Source organism: Hyperolius riggenbachi, chromosome 1, assembly GCF_040937935.1.
Source record: "Hyperolius riggenbachi isolate aHypRig1 chromosome 1, aHypRig1.pri, whole genome shotgun sequence".
NCBI classification, from domain to species: Eukaryota; Metazoa; Chordata; class Amphibia; order Anura; family Hyperoliidae; genus Hyperolius; species Hyperolius riggenbachi.
This window is the reverse complement of record NC_090646.1, coordinates 16318860-16334580: the sequence shown is the minus strand read 5'-3', so window position 1 is coordinate 16334580 and position 15721 is coordinate 16318860. Positions and strand designations below refer to the sequence as shown.

At 44.6% G+C, this 15721-nt stretch overlaps 2 protein-coding genes across 2 annotated transcripts in view; both read right to left on the bottom strand.

The window, feature by feature from the left end:
* The window catches only part of LOC137545051 (probable N-acetyltransferase camello), a 47103-nt gene that overhangs the window by 24052 nt on the left and 7330 nt on the right, over positions 1–15721 (bottom strand). The window lies entirely within an intron of this gene.
* Positions 1453–5919, bottom strand: LOC137545043 (probable N-acetyltransferase camello). The gene is made up of 2 exons (XM_068266148.1): positions 5829–5919; positions 1453–2338 (listed from the first exon to the last, which is right to left on the bottom strand). The coding sequence occupies exon 2, from the start codon at positions 2308–2310 to the stop codon at positions 1651–1653; it is 660 nt and encodes a 219-aa protein (XP_068122249.1). The 5' UTR covers positions 2311–2338; positions 5829–5919; the 3' UTR covers positions 1453–1650.

The following is a 15721-nucleotide window of genomic DNA, read 5'->3' as shown; positions in this document are numbered from 1 at the left end:
GGATAATTAAAAAAAATAACATGGTCCCCCTCCCGATCCATTTTAAACCCTTGTCCCCCATGCAGGCTGGGATAGCTAAAATGTAGAGCCCCGGCCAAGTGGGGCTTCGCACCCTGAGCTATACCAGCCCACATGGTCCATGGTATGGGGAGCTCCCCCCCCCCCCTCACCCCCCAAGCCAATATCCTTGGACAAGGTCCCACACCAATACCCTCTATCTTGCGGCCTTGACTGAAGATACTGCCGTGGTCGGATTTACTCGAATCCGTGATCGGGGGTATCCGAGCACCACTATTCAGGGGCTATGGCTAAAAATATTAGAGGCTGAGAATCAGCTAGTTAGCCAGACAATCTGCATTGTTTAAAAGGAAATAAGTATGGCAGCCTCCATATACCTCTCACTACAGGTGCTCTTTAAAAAAAAAAATAATTCAGAGACGAGCAGAGTCAGCAGCGGGTAGTGTAAGAAGACAGGTACTGCTTTGCACCAGGACCCACTAGGCACCTGCCTACCACTACCATGCCTTTTGGTTAATCTGGCCCCCTGAGCCATACTATGCCAGGGGGAAAAAAACACATATATAAGTAGATAAATACTTGATCTACTTGCATAACATATGTATTGTACTGTCCACATTTTGATTTCAGTGAATGTTCTATAGTAAATTACGAGAATTCTGTTCCTGGTGGGAACCATGTCTTTTGCCCACAGTTAAGGCTAAATCCTGATGTCATTTCTGCCCTTTACTTTTTTTCTTGTCTCCTCCAATCGCTGAGTCGCCTCAGCCTTGCTTGTAAACACAAGTGAGCAGGGGATCGTGTTTCAGATCAGCAACTGGCAGGGAAATAAAGGGAAGAGGAGGAATAGATTATAGATAAAAAGAACCCTCAGCATGCAATTCTTTGGCACCGACTACTAAAGGGTCAGTGCTCCTTAAGTATGTGATAACTCCAAACCATAACAGCAGAAAAAGTTTTGAAAGTTTAGAATGCAGGATTAGCATCTTTATCACTTAATATACTCAGACCAGTTGCTGTTGAAATTTGATTTTTATGGTGACGATACTGCTTTAAAGTTAGGATTAGGCATGCTTGAGGGTTAACATTCACCTGTCTGTATCATCAGAACCAGGGTTAGGCATCGGCAAGGGTTTGGTTAAGATTAGGCATAGGTAAAAGGAGGGTTCAGTGTGAGAATAATGTTAGGTTGGGTTTAGTTTTAGTAAAATATCAGTATCCTCCATCTGTATTCTACTACCCGATATTTCCAGCGCCCAGATTTTTGGGCAATAATCACGCTCAAATTTAATTGCAGCTTTTTTATCCATATGCGTATTGAAAGCTCATTATCACAACTTTGATAAAACCAGTATTAGTGCCGATCTCAAAACTTTTGGCCATCACTGTAAATGCAGAGTATTCGCACCTTTACCAAAATTAATAATAAGCATATTACACGGTAGCACGTAACAGGCAGACATTTTTAATGTACGCAGTGATAAAAGTTCTAGAAAACTTCAGGTGGTCCTAAAATAAATAAATATAACATTCTCTCCCCATGCTCGTCCCATCTTGATGTAAAAATAAGCTTAATCGTGATAAATAAATATTACTGAACAGGACAATCTCCACAGTCTCTATCTACAACGCTCAGTCCTTAATTTTATATTCATAAGTCATGATGGAAAAGTTGGCGAATCTTCCAAGCAAGGAAGGGAGGACGTTATCATCCATCATCTGAAACCCCAGACTTTCATACAATTTCTGAGCAGCATTCTGCATCATGGATACCTCGAGGGAGAGAGTCTTGTAGCCACGCTGCCGAGCGAAATCAATGACCTTTTTACACAGAGCTGCGGCGATGCCTTTGCGCCGCTGGTCCCTGACTACCGATAGACGCCTCAGCAACATCACCTCACTTGACCGCGGGGCTGCCTGGGCTGCGACCATACCAACAACCCGGCCGCTGGACTCGGCCACCCAGAAGCAGGAGTTATTACTGGCCATGTAGGACTCCTCGATGTCCAGCAGGTCCTCCCTCTGACACTTGTCTACATACTGGTGGTACTCTCTGGTCAGTAGTCGTCGACCCGCTGTGAATACAATGGCCAAGCTGACCAGAGAGAGAAGGTAGGACTTTGACACCAAGAGAAGGCTGATGAAGGAAATGAAGAGGATGAACTGGGCCCGGGGCAGCTTCAGTAGGTAGGCACAGGTGGCCGGAAGATGCTCCATCATTCCCTCAGCGAACATTATCCGCACTGCATTGTAGTCTCTGTTCTTGTATACCCGGATGGTGAAGTCAGCCATGTTCCCTCAGCTCCGCCGAGAACCGATCCTACAAAGACAGAAGACAGAAGTCGGAAGTGTTACAGCTGGTTGTGTGCCACGGCTGTGAACATGCTAACACACTTCCGTGCACATGTAACTTTGTTCTACTGGGCATGCCCTACCCTTACACGCACATGCCCAGTCCGCATGCACTCATTTACGGCTGGGAGTGTGGCCAGAAAATGAAGAGAAAAGCAGCCCTGGAATGGTGGACTCTATGAGTATCCAGGAAGCCACTGAACATCCAGAGACCTTCAACTGCTGAGGTAAGTATCTAACTCCTCCCCTACACACAGGTGAAAATGTTGTGATTTCTTTGGGTGGCAGTTTACCACCCAATCTGTGTACAGGTGTGCCATTAATGTCTACCCCAATCGGGCCATTCTCTTTTATGGAGAGGAGAGATGGTCAATGAGATACATCCCATCCTACTAATATAATAAATGGGAAAGTTTGGATATTTGGATGTTTGGATGTTTGTTACTCGATCACGCAAAAACGGCTGAACGGATTTGAATGAAATTTGGCACACACATAGTACATTACCTGGAATAAAGTATAGGATATGTTTTATTCCCATAACCAAAAAGGGGGCGGAGACAAATACAAATTTCACAGAGAAAATGTAAACTGCAGCCATTCCTACACTGTTAATGGCAGGGTTCTCAAACTGTGCACAGTTGGTCACTGGGTGACTGGGATTAATATTCAGAAAGGTGGGAGGAGCCTACAAAAGCCAATCATAATTCACCTATTGATTTTCAAGGGGAATATTTACATTGCTGCCATTCTTGCACTGTTAATGGCACAAGCCCCAGACCTGGTACAGTTGATCATTGGGTGACTGGGGTTCAATTTCAGAAAGGGGGTGGAGCCACAAACAGCCAATTAGATTTGTTTCATTCCAATGCAAATTATTGATGCCAAACACCGCAAAGCTCACAAACTTGGTAATTGAGTAATTGATTAATTGTGTGTGCGGGTTAGAAAAGTGGGCACAGCCAACACCAGCCAAATACATAAGCGGCCAACGCGGGGTCATAAGTGGGCGGAGACAAGTACAAATTTTACTGGGAAAATGTAAACTGCAGCCATTCTTACACTGGTAATGGTAGGGTTCTCAAACTTTGCACAGTTAATTACTGGGTAACTGGGATTAATATTCAGAGAAGTGGGTGGAGCCTACAAAAGCCAATCAAAAATTACCTATCGATTTTTCAGGGGAATATTTCATTGCTGCCATTCTTGCACTGCTAACGGCACAAGCCTCAAACCTGGTACAGTTGATCATTGGGTGACTTGGGTTTGAATTGATAAAAGGGGGTGGAGCCACAAACAGCCAATCTTATTTGTTTCATTTTAACACAGGTTATTGATGCCAAAAACCGCAAAGCTCACAAACTTGGTCAATGAGTAATTGAGTAATTGTGTGTAATGGTTAGGAAAAGTGGGCGCAGCCAACACCAGCCAAATACATAATCGGGCAATACCGGGTCATCAGTGGGCGGAGACAAATACACATTTCACTGAGAAAATGTAAACTGCAGCCATTCTTACACTGGTAATGGTAGGGTTCTCAAACTTTGCACAGTTGGTCACTGGGTGACTGGGATTAATATTCAGAAAGGTGGGTGGAGCCTACAAAAGCCAATTAAAATCTACCTATTGCTTTTTAAGGGGAATATTTAATTGCTGCCATTCTTGCACTGTTAATAGCACAAGCCTCTTGCACTGTTAATCACCTGTACCTGGTACAGTTGGCCATTGGGTGATTGGGGTTCAAATTCAGAAAAGTGGTGGAGCCACAGCCAATCAGATTTGTTTTATTTCAATTCAAATTATTGGTACCAAAGACCGCAAAGCTCACAAACTTGGTCATTAAGTAATTGTGTGTTAAGGTTAGGAAAAGGGGGCGGGGCCAAGACCAGCCAAATACATACCCGGGCAACGCTGGGCATCCAGCTAGTATAATAATAAAACCCCATTGTTCCTGCATCACCTGTCCCTGCATACCCTGTCCCTGTGTCTGTGCTTTTGGCCAGCGCGCATGCGCAGCACATGGACGTTACAAACAAGAGGACGAGGGCAGGGGTCTGCCGTTGGTGCGCGTGGCAGAGAGCGTGGGAGGGAGATAGAGCGGGGGGACAACACATACACGAGGCTGCCGTGCACATGAATGTGTCACGGCACACGGGTTGGGAAACTGTGTGGTAGAACTTTAGACTATGGCTATGGTAGGATTAGATTGTGAGCTCCTCTGGGGACAGTCAGTGACGTGACTATGTACTCTGTACAGAGCTGCAGAAGAGGTCAGTGCTATATAAATACATAATAATAATATGGCAGGACATTGCACTATGACTATGGTAGGATTCCAGTGTGAGCCCCAGTGTGAGAATATGATCTCCTTGTAGGACAGTCAGTGACATGACTATGTACTCTGTAATGTGCTGCAAAAGATGTCAGTGCTATATAAATACATAATAATAATATGGTAGGACATTACACTATGACTATGGTAGGATTAGATTGTGAGATCCTCTGAGGACAGTCAATGACATGACTATGTACTATGTAATGTGCTGCAGAAGATGTCAGTGCTATATAAATACATAATAATAATATGGTAGGACATTAGACTATGACTATGCTAGGGATTAGATTGTGAGCTCCTCTGAGGACAGTCAGGGACGACTAAGCACTCTGTAATGTGCTGCAGAAGATGTCAGTGCTATATAAATACATAATAATAATAATATGGTAGGACATTACACTATGACTATGGTAGGATTAGAGTGTGAGCTCTTCTGAGGGACAGTTAGTTACATGACTAAGCACTCTGTATAGTGCTGCAGAAGATGTCAGCAATATATAAACAGATAATAATCACACACATGGCATGGGGAGGGGGGTACAGAGGGTTGCAGATATGGCACAGAAGGGAAAAGTACAGGGGGTACACAGAGATGGCACAGAAGGAGAGAGTACAGGGACTACACAGATATGGCACAGGAAGAGGAAGCACAGGGGGATAGCAGAGTTGGCACAGGAGGGGAGAGTACAGGGGGTACACAGAGATGGCACAGGAAGAGGAAGCACAGGGGGAAAGCAGAGTTGGCACAGGAGGGGAGAGTACAGGGGGTACACAGAAATGGCAAAGGAAGGGGGAGGAAGCACAGGGAGATATTTAGAGATGGCACAGGAGGGGGGGGGGTACACAGAGATGGTACAGGAGGGGAGGGGGGTACAAAGAGATGGCACAGGAAGAGGCAGCACAGGGGGATAGCAGAGATGGCATGGGAGGGGAGAGTACAGGGGGTACACAGAGATGGCACAGGAGGGGGGAGGGGACTCGCAATGTGAGCACTGCTGGATATGGTAATGATACAATGTAGCAGCCTCCCAGTGCTGGGGGAATACACAATACAACACATTGTAATAATAATAGAACACACATGGTCACATAGTAACAGCAATGACACAACACAGAGACATACGGGTGTCACACAGCAGCAGCTGCAGCCTGGAATATCCTCTCCCTCTACAGCATAGCCAGCCAGTGTCTCCCAGAATCCTGAGGATCTTCTACCCACAATGCAGTGCGGCGAGACCTGCTCAGCCCAGGGACCCCCTCCTCTCTCATACACTGTCAGCTACAGCTGCTGGCTCCATTACTGCAGCCAGCTAGAAATCCCAGCCTTCCCAGAGGGGGGCGCTGATCAGCGCAGCAATACTCCGGCTGTGTACGCCACTCGCCCCTGCTCTACCGAGCAAGAAGAAAAGGGCAGAATCTTAGGGCTCGTTTCCACTATCGCGAATCTGCATGCGTCCAACGCATGCAGATCCGCACATGTAATACAAGTGGATGGGCCTGTTTCCACTGTAGCGTTGTTGAGGTGCGTTTTTTTCAGCGTGAAAAAAACGCACAAAAGAGCCAACGATTTCGCCTGCGTCGGGAATCCGTGCAAATCGCCGCTAATGTATTTAATAGTAAAAACGCATGCGTTTGTTACATGCGTTTTTACCCGCGATTTCGCGTGCGATTTCGCACCTTTTTCAATTTTATTTAGCCCTGGCAGTGTCATGGTTAATTTCGCATGGCACCCTGCCATGCGAAATCGCATGCGAAATCGCGGGTAAAAACGCATGTGGAAACGCATCCGCATGCGTTTTTACAAGCGTCGGAATGCGGCCGAAATCGCGTCGCAACAGTGGAAACAAGCCCTGACACATCTATAGATACAATAGTGACCTACAGCTAGCAATACGGATAATAGACTGAAGCACAATACAGATAATACTCTAAGCAGTGACCTGTTTTACAAGTTAGACACAAAAGTTTACATGTTTCAGAAAGTTAAGCAATAAACTTATTTATACAGATTTATAAATAAAATCTAAAGACTCATTCATACGTGTTCAATCGTTGTCACCGTTAACAATCGTTAAGTCGCTGGGAACAATTTATGTCATAGCCAAGCAGCGTGTTCATTTATAAGTGTATTTATCAAGGGGAGGGATTAGGGAACCTCAACGCTGGTGAAGGGGTCCAGCACAGAATGTTGTTGCATGCAATCCATTTTAGAAAGCTAATATCCTCCTTTTTTGCGAACGAATACAATTTTGCAACCTAGTTGTTTTTATCGCTACCAGTGACAAGCCGAAATCTCACGTTTTATAATTACGACATAAAATTTTCAATTATGACACAAGATTGTAATTCGTAATTATCAGAAAAATCGTAATTCGTCATTTTATAATTTGTAATTTCATGTTGTAATTTCCTGTTGAATCATAATTCTGTGTTTCATTCACAATTCCACAATTTATTGGAATAATGAAAATGACCGAAAATTACGGGTAACACTAAATTACGGAAATTACGGGTACCACAAAATCATAGTTTTGTGCTCTATACAGAAATGAATCCCAAAATTGATTGGTAATTACAGAAACGATCATAATGTATGTATGGTCGTAACTATACGAAGTGTGATTATGATTTTTCCACGATGCTCATAATTGTAATTGCAAAAATGATGCAAAATTTTGAGAATTGTAATTACACGTTTAGATCATCCCTGGTGGCTACTGCTCTGCTTCCCAAAAAAATAAAGACATCCCCTGAAAGGAAGCCCTAGCAGGAAGTTCAAGCATGCTTGAAATATAAGCCCTACCCTGAAAGTAAGCCCTAGTGGCAGAAAGGGGAAAAAGTATGGCCACTTGTTTTATTACTGGAGCTGATGGTCTTCAGATGGGACCATAGCTCCATCATTGGGCCAATCACTGCACTTGCTGCTACTCAGCGAGTGTTGTGATTGGTCCAATAATGGAGTTATGGTCCTGCCCGTGAGACCATCGCCTCCAGCAGAAACACAGGTCACCATACCTCTTCCTATAGGCTGAAGCTGAGGGACACAGTGGCATGGAGCTCGGGTAAGGAGGACATTGGAGGACACAGGGACAGAGGGGGACACCAGGAGGACACTAAAGGTACAAGGGGATCACAGAGGCACACAAGAGGTGGATCCAGCAGAGGAAGAGGTGTCACAGTGGGGAAGGCAGGAGGACACACAGCACAGGAACTTGTGTGTTCATAGAAATATAAGACATCCCGTGAGAATAAGCCCAGCACATTTTTTTTTTAGCAAAAAATAACATAAGACACTGTCTTATTTTTGGGGAAACACAGGAAGAAAAACGTTTTAGCCATTTATTTAGGAAAGGGTTCTTTACAGTAAGAGTGATTAAGATGTGGAATGCATTGCCACAGGAAGTCGTTATGGCAAACTCTATACCTGCATTTAAAGGGGGCTTAGATGCTTTCCTTGCGTTGAAAGACATCCATGGCTACAATTACTAGGTTATGCCTAATGATGTTGATCCAGGGATTTTATCTGATTGCCATCTGGAGTCGGGAAGGAATTTTTTCCCTTTTGGGGGTAATTGGACCATGCCTTGTAAGGGTTTTTCACCTTCCTCTGGATCAACAGGGATATGTGAGGGAGCAGGCTGGAGTTGTACTTTGTACTGGTTGACTCGATGGACGTATGTCTTTTTTCAACACAAATATGTAACTATGTAACAGTAGTGTTCCAGCTTGCTGTGAGCGTTGCGAGTGCAGAGGATTAATGATTGTTCATACCCAGTTACCCGCATCGGTACTGCCGGTGACCCTCCTCGGCTGTATATAACATCGTACAAGCCTTACATCCCGAACACTTGAGGAAAAAAGAGAAATAAGGAACGAGAGACATGGAGTCTGATGCTGTGGCAGGTCCTGATGTTCCTGAGATTCCTCACAATACAGAGCTGTGGAGATTTTCTACATCAAGAGGAAAAATATACAATTATGGACTTGGACCCTTTCTAACTATCCAGCAGATTTCCGCCACCTTGCAAAATAAGGACCTCTTTATTGAAAGTGAGGCAAGAATGCTTGAAAACCTTGAAAAGGTGAAATCTCATCACTTTCCGCACACACAGGTGCCATTTCCAGTCTCCAGCCTGTGGCACATCACTGAGGAGGCCTCCTTGACTCATATTCTTGAGCAGGGGTGTTTTAGAATAACAAAAAGTTCTGAGGAAAGACCTGAATTCCGTGACCTCTTATTCTGGAGCGCAGACATCTCTTCGCCTGACATTGAGAAGGCTCGACAAGAGATGTACGAGGCTGTGAGGAGGGTGATTACACCAGGTGATGCTCGCAAATTTGAAGGAGAATTAAAAGAACAATTTGCCACCTCACCAGCTTTTAATAAATCAGCTTCTCGTTATGGTAATTTCAGGTTCTCCTTCCCATTGTCAGAGCTTCTTTCTCTCTACAAGACTCAGCACTGTGATGGTGGAGAACCACAGCTGAGGATTCTGGGTACTGAAGTCTACCGCCAGAAGATCGCCCATTACATAGTAGTGCACAGTCCTCATACCAACAAGTATGATGATTTCCCGACGGTACCGAGCATCCAGCTTAGCAGCTCTGAACCTCTTCCCTTTGTCTACCGAGATGGAGAAACATTGTACTGGAGACCAGAGTCCACCTCCATAGCTCTGAAGGTGAAGATATCTGAAAATGGCCAAGTCCAAAGTGAATGCTACAAGCCGTGTGAGGTTTATGAGAGATATGGGAACTGTTGTCATCTTCATGATGGGACTTACAGTGTGTGGAACCACCTGACATTGGCTTTTCATCTTCCTGAAGGTGGTCATCTGAACATTCCTAGAGGCCAACTTCTGGACCACCTGACCCCCTGTGATGGAGATGAGCCATTTTTGGGAAAAGACCGCCTGACAAAGGAGGAGGCAGAGGAGGTTATCCAGGGACTGAGGCAGCAATACAATCTGCATTATTAATCATGGGATAATAATTTCAGGGATTTTGTTGACTGCTAGTTTTGCCATTTTCAGATATATTATTTACTGCTTATACATCTGCCATATTAATCATGTGATGGTGATTTCAGTGATTCTACTGCTACTTTTTTCAATAAAATGAAACACAATGTTTAGAGGGAATTGTACAGAAGTGTTGTCTGAATTTTTTTATCATTTTAAGACACTTGTAGGAAAAGTTGATATGCAGAATTACTTTGAATTCCAGAATTTCAGAAAAAAACCAGAATACTGTTCAGAAATATTCATTGTGGCTGCATGTAAAGCCGGGATTAACAAGATTTGTTTTTTAGCCAGATTACTTTATTGTCATGTGCTGAGAACACGGTGTTTGGAATGACCGGTACCAAGGTTTTCTGGAAGGCAATGTTTTACATCATCCAGGTTGTGACAATTAACAAATTAAGTCATTCACAAAGCGGCACCATGCTGTTGGGGCTAGTAAAAAAGGGCGCACAGGGATAGTGGTCAAAAAGGGCGCCGCCATAGACTGCAATGCAAAATATCGGCTATTCGGCGCCCGACAGGAAAAAAGGGCACACGAGAAATAGCGGTTACAGGGATCGGGTAACAAAAGTTTTCGTTTACAGGATAAGGTTTATAACAAATATCGTTTACAAGTTCGTTTTGACTTTGTGTTATACTTATTTTTTTGTTTTTCAAATTTCGCTTATAGGAGTTTTACGTATCTTTTACGTTTTAAAATTTCACTTACAAAAGTATAACAACTAAATTTTCGTTTACACTTCTTTTATCATTTAAAATTCGTTTTCATATGTATAATGCTTAAATACCGTTTGTCACCCTGATTGTATTAGAAATACATTGTTTATGGTATTAACTTTCTTTTTACACTTATAATGCGTTGATTATAGTTACTAAAATATCGCTTTTAATATTACTGTTATTTTAAGATTTCTAATGCATACATGATTGTAAGGTTACCTATTGTATTGTGTATATATATACCTTTTTCTACCTATAATATTATTCATGTATACGTGATTTTAAGGCTAGTTATTCTATTACAAATATATAAATTATTTTATTCATGTTATTTGTAGTGAAGTATTTTAAGGATTAAATATATTATTGTTTATATGTGTTTAGTGTGTATGTGCGGTGGGGATGGTTAGGGTTAGGCATTACCAGGGGGGTCTAGGGGTTAGGGATAGGTACAGGGAGGGTTAGGTATAGTTACAGTGCAATACACACCACCAGGGGGGGGGGGGGGTAGGTTTAGGCACCACCAGGGGGGTGGTTAGTTTTAGGCACCACCAGGGGGGTCTAAGGTTTAGGCACCACCAGGGGGGTCTTAGGTTTAGGCACCACCAGGGGGGTGGTTAGGTTTAGCCACCACCAGGGAGGTCTTAGGTTTAGGCACCACCAGGGGGGTCTTATGTTTAGGCACCACCAGGGGGGTCTTAGGTTTAGGCACCACCAGGGGGGTCTTAGGTTTAGGCACCACCAGGGGGGTATTAGGTTTAGGCACCACCAGGGGGGTCTTAGGATTAGGCACCACCAGGGGGGGTCTTAGGATTAGGCACCACCAGGGGGGTCTTAGGTTTAGGCACCACCAGGGGGGTCTTAGGTTTAGGCACCATCAGGGGAGTATTAGGTGTAGGCACCACCAGGCACCACCAGGGGGGTCTTAGGTTTAGGCACCAGCAGGGGGGTCTTAGGTTTAGGCACCACCAGGGGGTCTTAGGTTTAGGCACCACCAGGGGAGTCTTAGAGTCCGTACACACGCCGGACTGGAGGCAACGACAGGTCCGTCGTCACCTCTCGCTGGGTGGGCGTTCCAGCGACAGTCCGGCGTGTGTACAGTCTGTCGGCGGACTGATACGGCTGTTCCTGACCGATCCGCCGGGCGGATATCTCTCCTTATCCCTATCCCTAACACCTAGACCCCCCCTTTGTGTAAATACACATAATGTAATCAATTGTATATATTACATATATTGTACTGTAACTATAGCTAACCTTACTCTCACACAGAATCCTCCCTGTACCTATCCCTAACCCCTAGACCCCCTGGTGGTGCCTAAACCTAAGACCCCCCTGGTGGTGCCTAAACCTAAAGGTCCGTACACACGCCGGACTGGAGGCATGCTGGATTGAAGGGACACAGAGAGCTGAGCGGTGAGTGTAGCAACTTGCAAGAAGCCGAGTGATACACACGCTGCTACACTCACCGCTCAGCTCTCTGTGTCCCTTCACCCCGGCATGTCAGCTATAGATAGGCTGTGTGCAGACAATGGAAAGCTGCTAGTTCTTCTCGTGTATGAAGATCACAGCCTCTCTGCTATGCACGTTTCTTTACTGGTCGCTTATTTCCCTCTGACCTATCACCGGCATGTCAGATTTATGGTAGCAATGTCCTGACAAATAAAATCAGCTGCATCCTCTCCCCCGACAAAGCTCACAGCCTCACCGCAACTCACACTGCTATATTAGCGGCTCAGCGATCTCTCCCTTCACCCAACATGCCAGAGTAGGCAGCGGGCAGACAATGAACACATAATTACCATCTTCTCCCTGCAGGTGGACCTCACAGACTCTCTGTCTCCAGTATCCTCCGTGAAGTTGCCGCGGAGACAGTGGACCAGCCTAAATTTGTAGCATTTGGACTATAAGACGCACTCACTTTTCTCCCTCCAATTAAGGGGGAGAAAAAGTGCGTCTTATAGTCCGAAAAATACGGTACACATTTAAAAACCCGCCAACTTTAACGGTTAATAGCAAATCCACCTTAAATGCTAAAAACCCCAAATTTGCAGGATATGTTAAGGAGATCATTGGGAATAAGATGAAAAAACTATTTTTCAAAAAGACCTTACAGTTTTTGAGAAAATTGATTTTAAATTTTCGAAGGAAAAAAGTATACTTTTAAATGCCTCCTGAAACTTTTTAACCCCTTGTCCCCCATGCAGGCTGGGATAGACAGAATGTGGAGCTCCGACTGATTGGGGCTTTACACCCTGACTATACCAGCTGCAAAAAGTCCCTTAATGTCGATTTTTGTTCCGGGGTATCTGTCGTGCAGCCCCCCAGGTTTATTTTGCCCTGGGGTCCCATTGTTGCTAAAACCGGCCCTGTGCACATGAACGCACAAAAATTGCCAAGCCATTGAAATAAATGCGGCAATTGTGTTTTTGAAAATTGTAAACCTGACATGACTTCTAACAAGTGTGGCCTTGCCTGGGTTCCCACGGCTCTCCTAGCAATCAGAAAAGCCCTTGGCAGACTTCAGCAGTGCTTTCCAGCGATTGCTTTCCTACAAATCCATAAGCAAGCTCCTTTTTCTCTTGGATATATCATAATGGTACATGCTAGGCTGGCTTCAGCATGTAGCATTGTAGTGTGTTGTGTTGGTGGTATAATGGTTAGGATAGCAGCCTACCATGTGGTAGGCCTGGGTTCAAGTCCTCGGCCTGCCCAATGTATGTGAGTTGGCTTTTAAAATCCTACAAATCTATAAGCAAGCTCATTTTTCTCTTGGATATATCATAATGGTACATGCTAGGCTGGCTTCAGCATGTAGCATTGTAGTGTGTTGTGTTGGTGGTATAATGGTTAGGATAGCAGCCTACCACGTGGTAGGCCTGGGTTCAAATCCTGGGCCTGGCCAATATATGTGAGATGGCTTTTAAAATCCTACAAATCCATAAGCAAGCTAATTTTTCTCTTGATATATAATAATGGTACATGCTAGGCTGGCTTCCGCATGTAGCGGTGGTCTAGTGGTGAAGAGAGCTACCTATCGAGCACTAGACCTGGGTTCAATTCCCGGCCAAGACCTAGATTCAATTCCCGGCCAAGGTATGTAAGCTGGCTATTAAAATTTGAAAATTCCCTGAAAGACAAGACCCTCCTCCCTCCAGGTGTGATGGAGGAAGGGAACAGTGTATAGGGTGTATGGGATAGCATAAACAAGGTTTCCATTTGCGATTATTTTAATTTTTACGTCGGAATCCGGAATTCGCGGAATTTCGTAAAAATCCGGCTGAATTTTTATAGCGACGGAATTTAGACCTGCCGGAATCCGCAAATTCCGGTGAAACAGAATTTGTTCGTTCTGATCATCCCTAGTAACCAATAGCAACCACAGCAATGGCTACCTCGCAAGGACAGGACTAGGAGAACAGAGGCTGACAGAATGAATGCTTGCTAATCTAGTCACTGCCACAGTGACAGCAAGCATTTACAAAGACAAGAGTGAGGTAACCAATAGCAACCGCAGCAATGGCTACCTCACAAGGACAGGACTAGACTAGCTAAGCACGGGTGATCACACTAAGCGCAACCTACCGAAACATGCTAAAAAACTGGACTAGCTGAACACAGGGATATCAACAGTTTGAATACGTATATATCAGCGGCACTGATATATCACCGTAACACGAATACAAGGAAAATAACAAACGCTGAATAGAATATGTATATATTGGCGATGAACCAACATATAACATAAGCAAGGACACTAGCTAGGTCTGGACTGGAGCAATACAGCGAACTAACTAGGCAATACAAACAATACAAAATCTCTGCACTAGAAGGAGTACGTATATATGTCCCCGTGGGAAATATATAATCGTAGCTCCACAAGATAACTGAACTAGAAGGAATATATTCACAGTATAAATGCACCCAGTAACTTAGACAGAGCTGAAACTATGACGGGCGAGGTCTAAAAGGGGAGGCAGACTTTTATGCTGGCATCAGCCAATGGATGCAAGCATGCAAATCTCCACACAGCTGAATGGTAATCATTCAATCCTGAACTGGCCTGATTACCATTTGCTAGCTGAAAGACTATCTGTACCAATGCATACAGTCCTATGCAACAACATGCATGCAGGAAATCCAGAGCTATCTGGCTGCAGCTCAGCTGTAATAAACCATTGGTGGAATGATGACAGCATTCTGAGCTGCCCAGAACTGCAGCGCAATTGCAAATGACAATATGACTCATTGCGAATGCACAAGCGAATGCAGGCTGACAAGCCAGAACTGTCCGTTTGCAGCTCCACCGCAATGGACAGAACACACCACAGGAGGAATCCTTACAATGACAGGGCCAGGAGCCAATGAAAACAGCTCCTGACCGGCTCACAGTGCTCTGCAGGGTGAACAAATTGCGGTGGGGACAGAGCTACGGTAAAAGGCAGGTACACGCGGTCAATGTGACGTAGAGTCTACGTCCAGTCAGGGGCGCAGCACCACCTGCTGGGCGTAGATTCGTACTGTGTCGGTCCAAGAGCAGTTAAAGACCTGAGACCTGTTAAATTTATGGTTTGTTTGTTTTTTTCTAGGAAATGACAGCAACATTTTCTGTGTTTTTTTTAGAAGCAGCAAAGCATTGTTCTGTGTTAGCCATTAGTGATAAAAGCAGGATGTTTTGAAACAGAATGACAACTGAATTACATTTATTTATATTTACAAAACAATGTATGCATCTCCTGCTGACTGTATACATAGCTGTGTGCCCTAACATCTTGTACACAGGAACAAAGTCTGAAGATGGCTCATCAGCCAAAGGCTCACTGTTTTCTTTTCAGTTAGCCAATCAATGGTATCATTCTGTTACAAAACTTCCTGCTGACTGATTTTAAGATCTGGCTTAAAGGGGAACTGAAGAGAGAGGTGTATGGAGGCTGTCATGTTTATTTCCTTTTAATCAATACCAGTTACCTGGCAGCCCTGCTGGTCTATTTCTCTGCAGTAGTATCTGAATAAAACCAGAAACAAGCATGCAGTTAAGGTAGCCATACAGTGGCTCGATTCCCGGCCGTTTCGACAGCAGATTCGATCCTGGGATCGAATCTGCTGCCAATCGTTCGCAGTAAACGCAGCCGCCGATCCGATTCCCTCCCGGAATCGGATCGGTCCGTCGATCGCGCCGTGCGGGAAATTACCCTCGATCGCCCGCCGGTAAAGTGCGCATCGCTAGCGGCGGCCGATCCGATCAGGTATACATTACCTGAGGCTGGCTCCC

Coding starts and splice junctions, on each gene's coding strand:
- LOC137545043 (XM_068266148.1), bottom strand. CDS start 2,310: ATGGCTGACTTCACCATCCGGGTATACAAGAACAGAGACTACAATGCA.